At 35.8% G+C, this 19,894-nt stretch overlaps 1 protein-coding gene across 2 annotated transcripts in view; it reads left to right on the top strand.

The window, feature by feature from the left end:
• Window positions 1-19,894, top strand: part of aralar1 (calcium-binding mitochondrial carrier protein aralar1) — a 63,141-nt gene that overhangs the window by 10,220 nt on the left and 33,027 nt on the right. Inside the window, exon 2 of one of the 2 annotated variants that reach the window (XM_065233562.1) lies at window positions 403-759. In XM_065233562.1, coding sequence (XP_065089634.1) covers window positions 697-759 — 63 coding nt within the window. In that variant the 5' untranslated portion in view covers window positions 403-696. Of the gene's footprint in view, window positions 1-185; window positions 760-19,894 lie in introns of those variants that run through there. The other variant, XM_065233561.1, reaches the window with a different exon arrangement.

The raw sequence follows: 19,894 nt of genomic DNA, 5'->3' as shown, positions 1-19,894 counted from the left end.
TAGGCAGCATGTCCCGGGCTCAAATCATTTATTTTGCTGTGCTGGGCCCGCTGTCACTGTATAACATGTTGCCTACGCGCCTGCCACTGGGTTGGTTCCAATGCAACATTCTCCCACTTCTTCCATCGGTGTTTTTCTTCTGCTCTGCTGGCTTGTCGACGGTGTGTTGTGGCTCCATTCCACTACATATCGAGAGCAGGTATAGTTTGACAGAATAATCTCATCTCTCCGACGTACATGTAGTGCACGAAACCACATCCCATCAGCTAATGGCTGTATATTGTTCAAAAGAAAAGAATATTCATACGTGTGAAGTTGAAAATCGCGAAACAGTGTGCTTGTGCAACTCCGCGACGATATTGTGGACTTTTCTTCGAGTCGAAAATTTATCGTTTGTGCTAGAAAACTTGACCATGCAGCGATAAAAGGTGAGGGGCAGTGCGTGAACTAGTGGAAAGTGAAAAGTACGAGCGATATTACGCAAAGATCCAAAAAACGTGAAGTCTGTGAGGTAGTGTATTATCGAGACGGTGAGAAATTTCCGAAAATAATTGATTGAATTATAATCGATCCCTGGTACAGCCATTGTGTTGGGTGGCACGCGAGTGAGTGTTTCCGTCTGGTGAAGATTACCGCGTTGTCCCAGTAGAGCAGTAAATCCCTGATAAGATTGATAACCGACTCTTGCGTGACAAAATGAAAGCGCTGACCATGGAGGAAATTCTGAACCTATGCGGCATGGTTGCCTACTGCCAGGAGGTAAGCTATTTTCGGGACTACCGATCGAATGTCCTTGACAGTAAGCGACGAAGAAGCAAGAAAGGTGTCCTTCCGGATTGGGGTGGAATTTTTCCATCATGCAGTAATCTTTTTCTACTGTTATTATTATTTTTTCTTTCTACTGGATGACGTATCTAACCTTCGTAGACCTTCATGGGGTTACCAGGCGTTCCAGGCAGAGCGCGCTTCGCTTGCGAACGGCTGATGCAGTAAAATAAATGCTGAGTAGGTAGTACCTGTATTCGGTTATCGGCGCTATTTGCCATTGAACAGCAAACCCAACACAAACTGAAAGCGACGTTTTGCTCGTCGTTCGGTGTCAGTATTGTGTTTTGTTGTGACAGTTCCGTGCCTCGCTACACGCAGTGCTGGTCTGGAATTATAGATACTATAAAATTAATAGATAAGCGGAAGCGAAGTATAATGTGGCCAAACGAACTGTCAGTTAGTGTAGCCAAACAAGCATGACGTCGTCATGACGTTTTTTTCGGGGAAGTATTTCAATATTTGAGCAAAGTTCGGAAAAAAACAAAACTGCACAACGAAAAGCTCTATGATGGCATGAACATTTTTCACGGATGCGCCAGTAAGAGCATTCATTTGGCATGGTTGTCAAAGCAACTTTTTGGGCCTCCGCTTATCTATGAAATCTATAGTATCTATAGTCTGGAATAACATTGAACATTGGTTGGACACAACTACAGATACACGGCTGTGCAAATACTGACATCACACCGTTGTTTTAAGGCCACACGGGAGTGCAGATTATCGTATATGAGCACGAACGTGCAACTTGTGAACGAAGTGGTAGTAGTTTGCAAAACCCTTTCCGGACTGGATTGGATTTGTATGCTAATATGCTATTAGTATATCGAAAAATGATTAAAGTTACGTTATGAGGAAAAATATTCCACTTACTTGCTATAAAAAAAGGTTTTTCGGAATTATAAAATTATATAAGTTTAAAGAAGAGGTTGTAAAGTATGTGTTTTGACGTAAGACTACGTCTGCAATTACTATATGGGGGTACACTTTGTGAAAACCGAAAATGGAACATGTAACAAAATTATGAAAGATTTTGGACGTTAATAACTCAGCTGCCCCTGGACCAATTTCAATAATTTTATCACTAATCGATCAGAAATACTTCTACGCATCTGTTGAATTTAAGGATTTATAATTTTTCAAAATTTCACTATTGAAAATTGCACGAATGTGCAACTGTTGCTATGATAATTAGAATTATCACCGATTCCCTGCGAAAAGTGATTTTCCTAAAACAGATTTCAAAGTTGAATTCCATCCGGTCCCACAAATCGGTGTTTATTCAATCACCGCGTGGTGAGTGGTCGTGTTCTCCAGAAAGCAGCTAGCTATCAAGGCTGCCCTGAACCGCTGATCGGATTCAGTTCCAATCACCGTGTGTGATGGTGTCCGGTCGTCGCTATTGATCGGAATCAGTAGCTCTTCGTGAGTCACTGTGAGCCATCAAGCTCCTGCTGCAGTTAAGAAATAACATTTATTATATAAGACCACGTAGTCCTAAGTCACCATTGTGTACAACCCCATATGGCTATTGCTTGTAACTTTTTCAAAAAAAAAATCAGGTTTGTAAACTTTCCAGGTAAATTTTCGTTGAAGTTTTCGGATTTTCCTTGCGTACCTTATTTTATTTTCCTACTTGGGTATCCTCACTTTCGGATCACCAAAACTAATCTAGCAGGTATACAAAAAATGTATGAGAACTCCGTTTCGACCGTAAACTGGAATAGGAGTGATATACACAGCAAAAAATTAATTTTGATATCACATCAAAGTGGATGCACTTCAATCGTGTAAAAAATATGGTGTAAAATTCTTGGTAATATTACTTGCCAAAAAGGACAAAATTATCATTAAAACAGCGCATGAACTGACATTACGCTGCTTTTACTGCATTTGTTTATTTTTGTGGCCATAAACATTACATGAGATTTTCGACATGATTGCTCTTGGATGTAATATTAAAATTTATTATTACTGTGTACTTTTGAATGTAAATTAAGTCCAGAGTCGTCTCATTTTTCCGGTTCCTTCTTCCAAAACTTTCCGTTACGGTTGTCATCTTTGTTTTATGCTACTCATGTTCCAAGCCAAAAGCAACATCAGTTACAAGTGCCAACGTGTTTAGCTTTTTGCAAAACACATTCAACCGAACGGTTCGTCAATCTCTTGTATGACCATCACCGAGTAAACTATATTATTTCCTCTAATCAATGTGCACAGCAAACTCGATAATCATAAAGGAAAACAACAACGCGTCAGTCGTCTTATCAAGGCATCATCATCATCATCATCATCATCAGTCTTCTTATCACACAGAATATGCGCTTTTCTTCGGTAAACATCGTGTACTCTGCTCGACAAAAGTAATAGTTTTATAGTGGTGGTGGAGGTGGAGATGGATGAAGGTCCGCACTATTCTCGACTCTTAATACAAACAAACCCACTCCCATATGTCTAGAGGCACTCGCACTATATCAAGAACAACATGTGAAAAGGGCATACAAGCTTTTTGTAAACAAGCCTTCTTATGCCCTTTTCTCGCCACCTACATGACACCCACGCAAACCATCAACATCACCGGGTAGGGTAAACTTTCCCCTTCCCGATGATGTTGTTGCTTTGCGTGGGTGACCCTCGGTTGGCGAGAACAAGGCTTACAAAGGTTTGTTTACAAAAAGCTTGTATGCCCTTTTCACATGTGGCTCTTGATATAGTACATCTGTGAAGATTGTTTACAACCTAGGCTGTCATTAATTTCCTGTGTGAGCATACAGCAATTTTGAACGAATGCTATCGCAGGGAAGATTCCGCCGGGCTACTTTCAATGTGTGCCTACAATATGGGTTTTCGCATTCGCGTGAGCGCAAAATTGCCAATTGGTACTGAACTCGGCACTGAACTGCTGCACTCCGGATTAACAGCTGTTAGACAGCTTTTTAATGAACTTGACACGTGACTTTGAATGATAATGTTATTTTTTTTTGGGTTGTGCCTTATCTATTGGCAGTTTATTTTGTTCGAATGTTCAACATTTAGACAACTCTATTTGGAAAGATTTCGATTGATGCGCGTTTTACAGGCTGATGATAATTGAGGATGAAAAGTGGCGTGGTGGTGCGAATAGTGATTTGTTGGTCATTTATTGCTACCTGGAATGGTTATTTGATAATTGAATTAACAGTTGTTGAATATACGGTTAAACACCTTCAAAACTTTGCATGTACGTAGGGTTGTGCAACAGTTTGGATGTGGAATGATACAGCTGGAAAATTTATTTATTGAACTGTTTCCACCAACATGCTTCAATAAGGTGTTTCGTATTTCATATAATAGCACTCAACACCAGAGAGCGAACCGCCTTAGAACGTATGCACGACATTTACTTTAAATTAAATATATCAATAAAGGTGCACTTTGTTCTATAATTATTTCTATATAACATCACTATAATTATAGTAAACAAAATGAAGAAATTTTCTCATCGAAAAAGGAAACATTGGAAGGGAAATCGCTAATTTTCCGAAATTCTTCATTATGTATAATCGGCATTTAATTCAATATTTCAAAATATTGCTGGATATGATGGGATATTGAAACTTTAAAAGATATAGTTGAAGATGCTAATTTCAAATAACAGACTAAAGTGGTAATTTTTATACGATTGATGAGGAGATGATAGTTCCGTTTGAGTACGGTAGTGTGAAAATTGCATATAGAGAGTAGAAAGCGAGCAAGGACAACTTTTATAAATGAAGGTACAAATCGGTTTGATCATCTCTCTTTACCAAACTCCCCTGTTGGAGAGGGATGGTGAGGGGTACTCCCCCCGTCACTACTGGCAATAGCTTTTTTATGAGAAATCGAATGCCTAGGTGGTTGCTCACTGTACGAATCATTTTCTTTGGGACGATAAGGATTTTTAATATATTTTTAATGCTTAAACTTGTGTTATGGTCGATTACTATGTGAAATGTCAATCTATTTAAAAAAAAAACCTGTATTTTTTTTTATATACTCCTGAAGTGGCATATTTTGATGTTAGAGATGTTTATATTACGAGATCCTAACCAAATAGGATGATGCTTCCTTCTGCAAAGATATTTAGGAAAACAAGGTCATAGGATAGGTGGATAGTGTATGACAGTATACTTACTAGATGGCACTATGTATACATACACACAGGGTGTTTGGTTCCGGGTTTTATTGTATTTTTAGGGTAGATAGTGCTAACAAAGTTATGAAAAAATCCCCATGAAACATAGGGTCGGAAATGACTGCTAAATGAGGTATTCAACATTCTATATTTTTTCACATAGCCAACATTGGTTAGCTATATTTTTTCAATCTAAATGTGTTTTTCTGATTCAAACATACCAAATGAAAGATTGAAGTCCTATCTATCAAAGCCCCTTTGAGCGGAACTCGATTAAAGTTACACACTTAGAAAAATTCATGTAAATTTAGGTGATCTGAGAGTGACATCTACGAGCGTCAATTTTGACATAAATTTTAGTTAATCAAACGTACTTTTCGTCGAGCAACGAACTTTTCAGTCTTCCGGCACGTGTAAAATTAGTTATTTCTAAGTGTGTAATTATCATACATAAAAATTGCAAAGTATGTTGAAAGTACCAAATAAACTAGTAAAATTTCGTACATATTTTAGTCTATTAATCTGTGCCTTTGGTACGTTTTGGCTAGAATACTATTGTAAATGTTGTGATACATTCTTAACTTTCGATTACCGCACATCATCTGCGCCGAAAGAAAATAGGGTTACCACCCCTATTTTCGGCCTATTAAGCACAACCCACACTCAGTTTTCAAAACTCATGTGATAAACACAGAATTTAAGTGAAGCATTTTGAACTGTTCTGATGCTCACATGTATGTTTTGAAGTCCACAGATGTAATTATCCCAAAGGTCTTCAATTGATCAAATACCTGCATAATGTTCTCTGGGTGCACTTCTTCTGTTTTTAATTGATTAGCAATTATTCTGCAGATTTCTAATTTCTTAAAAATCAAATCAATTCTCTAAGATATTCTTGCAAGAAAATCGGTTGATCAGGAATTATTCTAAAGACCTTCAATTGATTAAATTCCTTCATAATGTTCTCTTGATATTTTGGCTATTCTTCTGATTGATGAGTAATTATTCTGAAGATCTCTATTTGTTCAATAGAACAAATCATGCCTCTAAGATATCGTTTAAGACAAGAGAATGATCACAACTCGAATGAACTGGTCATGTTTAAAAGAGGGAATCATTCCTATAAATCAAAAATATTGATTATTTAGAAAATAACGAAATCAGTACAACTTAAAAGAACTGCTCATGTTTAAAAGAAAGAAGCATTACATTTGAATAGCTTGCCAGGTTGAAAAAATCGAGCCTTCTTGATCGTTTTTCGAGACTGATTTCAAAATTTACTGAGCTTTGAGAAAAGTTAAAAACCGTAGAAATGGGTTGCTCTTCGGCGAAATGTCCCGGTCCCCTCCTTGAAGACCCTAAAATGTTCCTGAAGTTTTTGGAAAATTCCCAAAATTTTCGGAATACCTATCTCATATTTCCTCGAACTCTTTGAAAGTTTCTGCATTTATTTTGAAGTCAATGGGACTGCTGTGAAGTTATCTGTGCATTCAATGAATTATTCTAAAGACCTTCAATTGATTAAATTCCTTCATAATGTTCTCTTGATATTTTGGCTATTCTGGGGCTGTCCATAAACTACGTAGACAGATTTTTCTCCATTTCCAACACCCCCCTCCCCCCCCGTAGACAACCGTAGATATTTAGCAACTCCCTCCCCCCCCCTACCTGTCTACGTGGTTTTTTCCAATACTCCTAAATACGCTGAAAACCGAAAAAATAGAATTTTTCTGAAAAACAACAATTCAAATTTTTATTTTTATACGTAGATATAACTAAAATATAACAAGAAGAAAAACTCAAGAGTAAAGTAAGAAGTAAAGAAATATAAAAAAATATTGAACAACATTTTTACAGGAGGCAACTCAACAGAAACGTTATCCAGCCAGACAACCTCCATGACATCTGCTGGGCCGTCAACCACACAAAGCACTTCCTCCGATCGCTAATTCAATATTTTAAGTGGCCGTGCCTTAAATTGACTGACAATCGGTTTGTGGAAGTTTTTAATGTGAGCTGCCACATTGCTCTTTGATGCAAAGTATAGGCCATATACAGTGCACACGCGTCCTGGAAAAAGATAAACATTAAGAAAATAATCGATACCGATTGTCGTTTGGGCAAATCCAGACCAATGAGCTAAAATCGGAATTTCAGACTCGACCCTTTCAGATTACCGTGAAACTTTGCAAATTGTTCGCTATGGTAAATCACTAACTCTCCCGATAAAAAATTTGGGGGTACCCCCCAAATAACATACCAATTAACGTTAAATTTCCATTTTCTGTGTGAAATTTGAAAGATATTGAATGAAATTTACTTCGTAAGTATTTGGATCCATAAGTTTTGTAAAATAAAACTTCACTTAAAGTTACATTTTCCCAAATTCACATTGAACAATCTTGACTGATTTTCTCAGAATTTGGTTGGCCAAATTTTGAAATTAAAGTGGTAGTAGCACCTTTATTGTATACCCATCAAGCACCGTTAATGATTTTTTTTATTTTGAAATTTTTTTAAATAATTAAAATAGTTAATTATGTCATCGCTCACAAGTTTGGAGTCACCCTAAAAAAACTGAAAACCTCGTACTTTGATAATTTATAACTCATTGTAGAAATGACGTTGTATAGAGAAATGATAAGAAAATTATCTCATCAATACATTGAAATAGCAATCTATCTATCTGAAAAATGTTTTCAACGGCATTTATCACAGTAGAGGAAAATCGAAAGAAAAATCAGGAAAATCCTTTTACTAGCCTATGGCTAAAAATCTCTCAAATAAAGGAAAAAAAAGGAAAATCCTTCGCCAGGTTTATGAAAATTTTCTTTTGGTTTAATACATCCTTGAATACTTTTTATCTTTCAGTGGTAATACTAACGACCGGCCATAGGATCTCTAAGAAAACTATCATTTTTTGTTTAATGATTTTCTTAAAATGGTCCATAATCGTCCATTAATTTTTCCGATAATTACTTTAAAACGGTAAAAGATACCAGAAATTTCCCCTAGTAAAAGATAAGAAGTAATGTACACCGGGGCAAGTTGAAACGGTATTTTGAAACTTGAACTTTAAGCCTCTCTGGAACAGTAATTAATTTAGATACACCAGATGTTTTTACACCAACAGTTTCATGAAAGTGTTTTCCAGAAGCATATTTGTTAAGCATACAATAATAGTGTGTATTATTTCATGTTACCCCATATAGTGGGGTCAGTTGAAACACTTATTATACAGCAGTTTAACGATGAAAATTGTAAAAAAAAATCCTTAAAACACATTTATTCATGTATAAAATAACCCTTTGCGGATATTATAAGCCCCTGGCGGGATTAAAAGTATCTCACAAAGTGTACGGTTTATTTTTTTTCCTCGTCGGGTATTTCCATCACTGCGACCATTTTTCTGATCTATTGTGATATATTCCCCATTTTTTTTTTCTTTAGTTATATCAAGATACCGTATCACTATTATTAGGAGTGATCGCCATCGCTTGACTAATAGCATTATCCCAGCACGGCATTATACTTCGAATAAAGTGCACTGCTGTACTGGGAGTTGTTCCCCAAATGTCAAAGGGTTTTATCAGCCCCTTGTCGAAGAACTGACGCCTTTTATTGAAAATTGCCGGACAGTGGCATAGCAAATTTTCCGAGTCTTCCTTTTCTATGCCACATAAGCGACATACATCATCTTGAAGTTTTCCAATCAGCTTCAAGTGATAACGGCTCGGACAATGACCTGTTATGAGACCTGCATATATACTAAGATCTTTCTTAGAAAGTTCCATGATTTTGTGGGTCACAGAAATGTTTGGATCAATGAATCGCTTCGAATGCCTAGCAATAGTGTTCTTCCAGTTTTCCTCCACTTTTGAAGATTCCCACGCTTTTAGCCCCATTCTAAGAGATGCAGCCGATAAGCCACAAAAGGGCTCTGGCTCAAGACAATTTTTTAAGTGATTGAACACACTCCCAGACAAGTTTTGGTGTACATGTCGCCGACTTTAAAGCATTTAGAGCAGCTTGACTGTCGGACATGACGCATATATTTGAACTCATATAGTTTCTACGCAAACATATAATGGAACACTCTAAAATTGCTTGGATTTCAGCTTGGAACACAGTTAGCCATCTGCCCATAGAAAACGATATTTCTATCCCTGGGCCAGTTACTCCTGCTCCCACTTGATTGTTCAATATTGAACCATCTGTATAAAAATCAATCGATCCTGGAAGAAGAACCGGCCCACCAAATTGCCATGAATTACGCCCAGGGTCAACTACTTGAAAAAGTCGATTGAAATTGTATCTGTTCTCCATCCAGTCTTCGTTGTTCCTTACTAGAGGGTTGATACTAACAGTTTTTAAAATCCTAAGATGTCCTCTAAGGTCTCCTTCAAAGAGTTTCACTGACCTTGTAATCCTTAGAGAACACTTTTCGGCTTCTAATTGTACAAATTGATGCAATGGTAGGATACAAAGCAAAGCATCCAATGCCTTCGATGGTGTACTTCTCATTGTACCTGTTATTGAGAGAGTGGCTACCCGAGCAAAGTTAGAGATCAAATTGAAATCAGAATTTGCTGTTATGATGTAAGTTATTTTGAATACTCTATTTGATCTCATTTTGGTTGACTTAACGGTTAACACATCAAAAATGAGAGCAAAATTTTACACTGTTGAATCAAACGGAAAACTAATCCTGCTTTCAATGAAATCAATTTGATTACTGATTTTGCATTCATAATGTTTGACTGAATACGGGCCTGGCGTAAATGGTTAGCATCCAAGCTTCTCACGCTGAAAGACTTGAGCTCAAATGTCACCTCGGGCTGACTACGAATGACCTAAAATGTGTTAAACAAAACAAATAAACAATAATCGTTAGTTCAACGACAGATGAGCTTAAATTAAATTTTAAACAAGACGTTAACAGCAGAACTTCAAGTTAAGTTGCTTTCATTTAAAATGTCTTGACTGCATAATGAAAGCACAATATGATATCAGACTAATGTCATGACAATTGTAATCAAAATGAGTATTCATTATGATAGGAACTGCAAACTTTAATATCGATTTGCTTTCATTTTGTTAACCGACTTTGCTCGGGTAACCTGTGTAGTTTTTCTAACTTTCTCTGAGCAACACTCTCTTTTGTTTTTGGCCACCAGACCAATGCACCATAAGTAATCCTGGGTTTCACAATTGCCGAGTAAATCAAATGGATCATTTTCGGTTTCAGTCCCCACTGTTTACCGAATGTTCTTTTGCATATCCATAGAGCATTAGTAGCTTTGTTTATTGCCTGCTCTATATGCATATTCCAATTAAGTTTACTATCGAGGATTACTCCAAGATATTTGACAGCATTAGAAAGTTCCAAAAGTGTGCCTTTCAATCTTATGTTGTCTACTGAAAATTTCTTCCTTCGCGTAAATGGCACGATAGTAGTTTTAGAAGGATTTATGTTTAATCCTTCCCTATCACACCACGATAAGACAAAATTTAAAGCAATTTGCATTCTGTTAGCGATAATACAATCATATTTGCCACGTACAGTTATGACTATATCATCTGCGAAGCCAATTATTTCGAAGCCTTGGACTATTAAATTTTTGAGAAGATCATCAACTATTAAGGGGAAGCTTACCGGCCCGAAAATAAAAAAATATTTTCGGTACATTTTTATTTCTTTAAAAATATTGGGAAAAAATATCAAAAATCAAAGAAAATCAGTTTGTTCCTTAGATTTTTGTCAAAAATTACATGTAAAATTTGTTTTCTATCTCATCATGAAAAAAAAAAATGGACTCAGCAAAACCGAAAAGTCGATGTTTTGTGGTTTTTTGAGTCCAACTTTATGCCATAATGACTTATAAAAAATGTTTTTGCACGTGAATTTTCTTTGAAAAATGAAAAAATATATGATTTTCTTAGAATTTTGATATCTTTTTCCAATATTTTTAGAAAAATCAAAACGTAATTATTTTTTTCGGAGCGGTAAGCTTCTCCAGACCACAATATGACGTCTGAGACAAAATTGTAGGAAAAAAAAATGCTTTTCAGAAAAAATATAAAAGATTCACCAAATTAATGTAACTTTTGGTACAAATCCATAAAAGTGTTAAAAACTTTAATAACAGAAAATGACCCTGTTCAATATTTTTGATTAAAAAGCATACTCAAAGTTCTATTGTATTGTGAAATTTTCAAGTTGAACACTTAAAAATTGACTAAAATCATGGCACAAATTTAAGACTTGTTGTTTATATGTACAAGTTTTTGTAAGTTTTTTCACAGAAAACAATTTATTAGGTCTAAGCAATCAAATTGTGTGCAACGATATACCAAAAAGTCGTTTTAACAAAAAGTTAAAACATTTGACTAGAAGTTCTTGTTCTATGATATTTATCAATTTTTAAGTGTCCATTATGAAAAATTCTATTTTTTGTAAAAATCATAAAACAACAACTTTTAATCAAATATTTTAAATTTTTGTTTAGACGATTTTTTGGTATATAGTTGAACACAATTTGATTGTTTGGACCTAATAAATTGTTTTCTGAGGGGAAAACTTGCAGAAAGTTGTATAAACAAAAAGTTTTAAAGTTTTTCCATGATTTTTGTCAATTTTTAAGTGTCTAACTTGAAAATTTCACAAAAAATAGAACTTTGAATATGCTTTCTAATAAAAATTGTTCAAAAATATTAAAAAGGGTCATTTCTGTTTTTAATGTTTCTAACACTTTTTAGGTTTTTTACCAAAAACTTCGTAAATTTTTGTACCATTTATATTTTTTCTGAAAAGCATTTATTTCTTCCTACAACATTGTCTCAGATGTCATTTCGATTTGTTGTGGCGTTTTCGTAGATTTATTGAAATATTTTGAAAACGCCATTTTGAAACTTTTTGCATGATTCAAAATGGCTTAATTTTAGCTGAAATGTGAATGATTTACCATACAAGGCAACTATTTATATAAAGTTTCATGCAAATCGGAGAAGGTCGAGTTTGAAAATCATTTTTTTTTGCTATTTGGCCTGGAACTGCTCTGTTCAATCACAGTGATATCACACTTCCGCTAATAGTTACGCCTTCCTTTTCAAGCACCTTTCAAGCACCTTATTCAAGCATAAAAAATTATAAGAAAAAAATTTTCACCCTGGCAATGGATTTCCGGATTTTTCATGCGGGTTTTTCGTGGATTGCTGAGATGATTTACTTATGCCACGGATACACTTGTATGAGAATCTATGAGCATAAGCATTATTTGTATAATAATTATGAGCACTTAGCATAAACTAGTAATCCTATCCTATATATATATATGTGACCAAGATTACCAATGGATTTGTTTTTAAAAACGATTTTTTTTAAGTCAATTTTTGAACAGCACGGCCGATTCCAAAGATCAAAATATAAAATGAAAGGTAATTAAAAATGCTTCTTAGGAAAAATATGATGATAATACTCTACATGTCTTTTTTGATTTATGTTAGCTATGTATCAATGGAGACGTATGGTAGTCTAGTCGCTAAGGAGTATTGAGTAAAAACCCAAAACTTAATAACTTCCAAAAATATAATTCAAAACCAAAAAAAAAAAATTGCTGATTTTTTTAAATTTTGTGGATTTCCTATATACATGGAACTGTTATGCGAATAGCGGTGGTATCCACAAACTATTTCCACTTATCTCCAACTCTTCCTGGGTCTCTCCTTAAATGATACTGCCAAATAATTTGAATATCCAGCTAATTTGTCAAATCTTACTTAAGGCTCACGCACATTTGTTTCGTTTGCGAAGCGTTGATGCAAATTTGATAGTTAGATAATAGATTGAGCTTTTATTTTGCAGGAACGTATTACAACCGGATCAAATGTGCGTGACACTTTATGCATTGTGCGCCGGCCTTCAACCGTTTGCACTAAGCGAAATGGAATCCTTTTAGATGAATTGGAATAGCATTTCGCTGCTGACCTTATAATTTATTCTAACTGCATAATACTCCAGATAGTGGTCATTTGAATTTCATAGACTTAACAACTAATCAATAGTCCAAAAAGGCCAATAATTCGGTCAGCTTTGCATCCTGATTTATCCAAAACTGAATTTAGGCACACCAAATTTTATGCAATTCAACTGTTTATTCCTGTGGGTTATGTTTCCTCATAATGTTCAATGATTGGGATATTTTGTGGTTTTGTTCTTGATCTCTCAATGAAAATGTTCTATTCGGAATAAATTTGTAGATGGAAGCATCACAATAGTAAGCGGCTAAATACATAAAAAAAAACTGTTCTAATAAAACCACGTAGACAGGACCTTCACCCCTCCCCCCCCCCCCCCGTAGACAAACGTAGACATTTTTGGAACCCCTCCCTCCCCCCCAAGTGTCTACGTAGTTTATGGACAGCCCCTCTTCTGATTGATGAGTAATTATTCTGAAGATCTCTATTTGTTCAATAGAACAAATCATGCCTCTAAGATATCGTTTAAGACAAGAGAATGATCAGGAATTATTCCAATGCCTTTCAATTTATTAATTTGCTGCATAATATTATCTGAGTATTTTGGAAATGCTTCTGGTTTATTAGTAATCCGGGGTAATTAGTAATCACCGGGGTTGGTTACCCGATCTTCCCTAAGGTTGCTCACAGTTCCCGGCCGGTACCACGGGGAGGTAGGGATAGGAGTTGCTGGGAAGAGGCTAGTGATCTCAATGGGATCTGTATTGCGTATTACCCAGCATTAACCGACCATGGCGATAGCAGAAACATTAATTTTCCATAAGCCATTTGTGAAAAAGCTGTTTTGCTTTCATGAAATCGCTAACAAATGCAAAACATGATAATGCGGCTTTTATGAAGATAATTTGCAGACTGAATTGTTTTTATCTGAAGCCATTTTGCTTGATCCTATTCCGTTTAGTTTTATGACGGCATTAATGGTGGCAAAGTTGCCTGGAAAAAGTTAAACGTGAAATTTTGTTTATCTTTCGATAGTTTCGCACAACAAAATCATGACATCCTTGATAAGGGCAATTCATCTATTGGAAGCAGTTACTCAGGAAGTGAGTCTACGTAACTTGGAACAGGTGGACGCTCAATCGTTCCCGAAAAGTTTTCTTTCTTCCGGATGAGTTTCCTGTCAACAGTTTTCCGCAGTTCCAGTTTGGCACTGATGCTATTCGGATCATCATCGCAACTTTATTTCTGGAGAAAGCTGCCATTGACAATAAGCTGTGTATTCCCATCAATGTTAAGCGTCTAATTTGACGGCTTCCAGTGCTCCGTAAACCGCATTCACTTCGCTCCTCTCAGTTGGCTGCTCTGTTGTTGACCGATTTTGTAGGAACTGTCCTCTAAGAAAGTTCTGGAATTGGATTCCTTTTCTCTTCCGTCGACAGCATTGCTAGAATTAGTACTCGATTATCCTTTGGCATTTCCTTGTGACTCTGCGTTTGAATGCCCCATCGATTTTTTTTCTCTGTCTCTAGGCGGATCCATCTTTTGACGTAGGACTACGTCTGTGATTTCTATATGGGGGTACACTTTGTGAAAACCGAAAATGGAACATGTAACAATAATGAAAGATTTTGAACGTTAATAACTCAGCTTCCCCAGGACCAATTTGAATAATTTTATTACAAATCGATCAGAAATATTTCTACGCATACTGCCAAATTTAAGGCATAAACAATTTTTAAAATGTCACTATTGCGAATTGTACGAATGTGCAACTGTTGCTATGATAATTAAATTTAACACCGATTGCCTACGAAAAGCGATTTCCCTAACCCAGATTTCAAAGTTGAATTCCATCCGGTCTCACCAAACAGTGTTTATTCAAACACCGCGTGATGAGTGGAGGTGTTCTCTAGTACACAACGAAAGGCTCCCCGTAATCAGCTAGCTATCAAGGCTGCCCTCAACCGCTGATCGGATTGAGTCCAATCACTGTGCGTGGTGGTGTCTGGTCGTCGGCATCAGCAGTGCTATCGGCGCGTGACGTTCAATATTGTTCTCCAGTACACAACGAAAGGCTGCCTACAAGCAGCCAGCTGCAGCCAACATGACCATGCATATAAGGAGGAAGAAGCCACACCGCTATTGATCGGAATCAGTAGCTCTTCGTTAGTCGCTGTGGGCCATCTGTGTCACACACTAATCCAGCATTTAGTTGCTCGGTATTTTTTAATACGAACAAAATGGATGTTTGTATTGCTTGCTTTCACTGTCGACGCGCTGTTCCGGGGTACGTTAAGAGATTAAGTTTAAGTCAGGGGATTAAGGAAGAACGTAGCTATTCTTTTGCAAAGAAATCTCTTGGAATGTTTCCAAATGTTGTGCATGTCGTTGACTGTCTTCAATGTTGGTTGTCGACCGAGCGACAAGCCATTCTTTGTATTCCATAACAACTAAACTGTGGGAAACATAACAACTACACGGGAGAAAAGTGTTTTGATGTTTTCTATCAATACTGCAAATATGAGCAAAATGTAGTACAAAAAACATGGAAATAAATGGTTTTGCTCTTGTGCATCTAATTATTATTAAAATGAAATAAGTATTTTTCTCCTGATAAAACTTTCAATATAACTGAGTAACACGGTACAACGATCAGGGCTGGTAGCAGGTCACTTTTTAGTGACTTGGTCACTATTTTGAAGCCAGTCACTAAAAAGTCACTTTTTACACCAAAAAGTCACTTAAGTCACTATTTCCCTAAAAATAGTCACTAAAGTCACTTTTTCACTACTAAAATAGAGTGAAATTTAAAAATATCAACAAAATGTTTAAATTGAGTACTTGGCACCAAGGTTGCAAAGACTCATTTCAGCTAAAACAATGTTTTTCTAAATTATGAAATAATTAGATGCCATGATCAAATTTTGAATTGGTAGGATACAAGAAGAGGTTGCAAAGAATGTGTTTGACATATTAAACCTGTTTATTTCACTTCATGAGAGTCACAATCAGCGGTTTTGCACAAACTCACTCACTCACTCACTCACTCACTCAGCGATCAGCAAATCGCTGATTGTGACTCATAGAAAGCAAAATTTACAGGTTTTATGTTTCCAACGCATACTTTGTAACCTCTTCTTGTAAGTTACTAGTAAAACATGCCATCATACCATCTTTTGGTTTTATTTTAGCTGAAATGAGTCTTTGCAACCTTGCTTGGCACTAAGAAAGTCTACAGTAGTTTAAGCAAAATATACATATCTGTTAACAAATTGAAAATTTTAACCAGGGTGGCCAGTGAACCGCAAAACCTTAGAACACCAGCAAAACTTTTGGGAAATGCATACAATTTCTATTAAAAATCGAAGAAAATATACCTCATTTTCCAGAAAATAAATTGTAAACCTTGGAAACTTTCCAAAGGTATTTATCTGTGATAGATTTTTAAAAGTCTTTCAAGGATGATTAAGAACTTTAAAAAATCCAAAGTAAATTTTAAGAGAATTTTAAACGATTCTAGGGATGACACCAAGATATATCAGAGAATAATACAGACTACGAAAGTCTAATGTAAAATTAAGTGCTCTGATGACCGATTTCTTTATCTCCGCTTAAATCTTAAGCCAGGTTTACCTATATAGTTAAACTTGACTTAACACATGCGGGCTTCGCTTTTGATCATTGTTTAAATTATTAGAAACGCAAAATTCAGCTCCGAAACTATTTTGGAAAAAAATCAAATATAATTGAGAGTGCATTTTAACGAGCGTTCTGAGAAGAATTCTATGATGATTGGTTGAGGATTCTAGGTCCAATTATACTAAGAATTCGAAATTAGTTCTGCTATTTTGCTTAAGGGAGCTTTGATGAAAATTCCATGAAAATCCCGTGAACTCCAAAGATGGTCACTGCGGATAGTTCTAAAATAATTCTGGGGTGATTTCTGAAGATACTTCCAAGAGAATTCTAAAGAGTTCGAAATAAATTCCGAGAAGAATTCCAATGGAATCGAATTTCGAGGGTTCAATCTCAAAGGAATTCTGTGAAGGGTTCCAAAGTTATTCTGTGATGGATTTTTGTTTTGAGAATTCTAAGGAAATACTATGGGAATTCTAAGGAGAATGCGAATTGAATTTCCAATTGAATGCAGGGGAAGAAATCCAAGATTATTCTAAGCAGAAATTTATGAAATTTCTAAGATTAATTGCATGGAAATTCTAAGGTGGATTCAAATAAATTTAAAATGGATTTATGGAAGGAGCCTTCAGGGAGTTCCGAGAAGAATCAATAAAAAATTGAAAATAATCTACTTTAACTAGTCATGTGTTATTACTTTGCGATACGCCTTTTTAATGCACCACCAACGTAGAGTGCGCCAGCCGAGTTCGAGAAGAAACGTCAACCAAACCGTTTATTTACATCAGAATAAGTATTTTCCCCAACGCAAATAACAGCATTTTTCATTCAAAATCTTGCCAATTTCCATCGGTAATTGTCTTATTGTACGATTTTCCACAAATCTGAACTGATTTGCACCTTAACTATTCACACACAAGATATCCGGAAGATCATAACCACTAAGGCACTTTTCTAATTTTCCATTTTTCTCAACAAAAATATTCCTGAACACCAACAGGATCTTTTCAAAAACGTTACAGAATTAAATTTTTCAACTGTAGATTAAGTTTTGCAGCATCTCAGATGAATCAATTTATCAGGAAAAGTAAAAAAGTGTTCCGCTTCCTATGTCTCAAGGCAAAAATTTATGCTCACAATACTCTTTTTGACGTTCTCCTATTAACCACCAGAGGTTGAATCGATCGTTTAGTTTCTATCAAAAAGGCCTATTTACATAGTCGGAGATGCTTAACGTCAAATATCAGACTTAAAGTGCAGATTTTATACGATAGATAAGCAGATTAAATTATAGAGTTGATAGCTCCGTTATAGTACGGCAGTGTGAAAATTGTATATACAAAGTAGAAAGCGAGCAAGAACAATTTTGAGGAAGGTACGAATCGGGTATTTGTTTATGACAGATGGCGACTTGAGTGTAAAACAATCGATAGAACTGTTTCCGCACATCGGAGGTACATGAGCAAATCAGTGATCATCCCTTTTGCCAGTGGTGACAGAAGGAAGCACCGCTCACTATTCCTCAAACGGATGAGTTTGGTGAAGGAGATGCTCTACCCGATTCGTACCTTCCTCAAAATTGTCCTTTGTTCGTTTTCTACTTTCTATACACAAATTTCACACTATCTTACTATAACGGAACTATAAACTCTTTACTTTCATCTTCTCATCTAGCGTATAAAATGTCCACTTTAATTATTATATTTGATGTTAATCATTTCCAACTACGAAAATAATCTATTTTCAAGATTTTTGTTGATTATTCTGCAAAGAATTTCAAGAATGCAATATGATTATTGTAAAAACTTATCGGTCTATAAGTTTAAGAGAAGGGGAATTATTCTAAAAAAGTTCTTGAGATCATTCTGAAGGAATTCTGTGAAAAGTTCTTAGCGAATTATCAAAGTTATCTGCCTAGATATATCAAAATTTTAAACATTTCGAACGCAGAATCAAATCACTTCAAAAGCACTTCACAGGAGATTTTGTTGTGAGATTCGATTAAATTAGAGGAATTTAAGAAATTTGATTTCAATTTCCATGACATGATAAGTTTATTTCAATATCAACCCGTATTTGAATTTCTTAGTTACCATTTATATGGTTACTTATTTAGTATTTACAAGGTCACTATTTTCGTAATTTTGGTCACAAAAGTCACTACTATTATATCGCATCAGCACTACCAGCCCTGAACGATCAACAAAATAACTGTCTTGTTAGTTAAACTGCAGCAAAATGAACAAACACATTTACTGGGCTTTCCAGAACATTGCTGAACGCAACTTGAACCAATCACTGAATGAACAGTTATTTTTGACAGATTTACTTTACGGACAGTTCGGTAATGCAAATTAATGCAGTGATGATTACTGGGCGATCCGCAATTCAAAAACCCAGTAAATTTTTACTGACTCCAGTAGTCTAAAGTTAGTGTGTAGTTCTTTTTGAAGCAGTTTAAGCTTGTTGTAGATACGTGAAAAAAGTAGATTTTAATTCTACGAATAAAAAGTATTTGTCTATGCGTTGTAAAAATGAAGAGAGAAGTCGGAGTAGGCTGTGCGTGTGATTTTTTTTTTTTTTTATCCACAATCTGTTGCTGATCTGGCCAGTGTATGTGTAGACTAGACTAGACTAGACAATCTGTTGCTGATCTGGCCAAAACCAGGCCCAGGCGACAATTTCTAGTTCCTCAGTCCCTATTATTTGCCGCTGAGAAGCTGTTCCGAAGACAAGAAGAACCTCCACGAGGCGTCCCATCATTCGTTTCGTCCCATCATTAGTTCCATCATTCGTTGAGTCGCAGCGTTGAACCTGACTATTGGCCACGAAAAGGCTTGCCAATGCACATCAAAAATCGACTACATACATCCGGATTTTGTATTCTCAAATCGACGGAAGACATTCCGCGCAACTACCATAAACCGGACTAGTTCATATTGATTTTCGTCAAGCTTCGTCTACAATTTGGACTTGTACATCAATACATGTCAGCCAGCCTTCAGTTCAATTGGCTAAACTTGGTGAGTTCGTTCCATTTGGTAAATTTTCATCTTTTCAACCCAGTAACGTTGGGAAATCACCTTTTTATGGTGCGTTACCGATATAAGATCTACCACCGAATCCTAGTCGTGACAACTTCAAACTAGGGAATCAGGATTTTTCAGTAATGAAAGGATTACTGTGCTTGTTTTATAACTTGATAATAGTGACAAGACTCGTGTAGTGACCACCGCTGATATGCAAGTCTATATTGTATATTTCAAAATAAAATATTGATTATGTTCATAGAGTTTACATAAT

The sequence above is a fragment of the Ochlerotatus camptorhynchus genome, unplaced genomic scaffold (genome assembly GCF_037179485.1).
Source record: "Ochlerotatus camptorhynchus isolate MF236.1 unplaced genomic scaffold, CSIRO-AGI_Acam_v1.1 ptg000404l, whole genome shotgun sequence".
Lineage (NCBI taxonomy): Eukaryota > Metazoa > Arthropoda > Insecta > Diptera > Culicidae > Ochlerotatus > Ochlerotatus camptorhynchus.
This window is presented reverse-complemented; position numbering and strand designations above follow the sequence as displayed.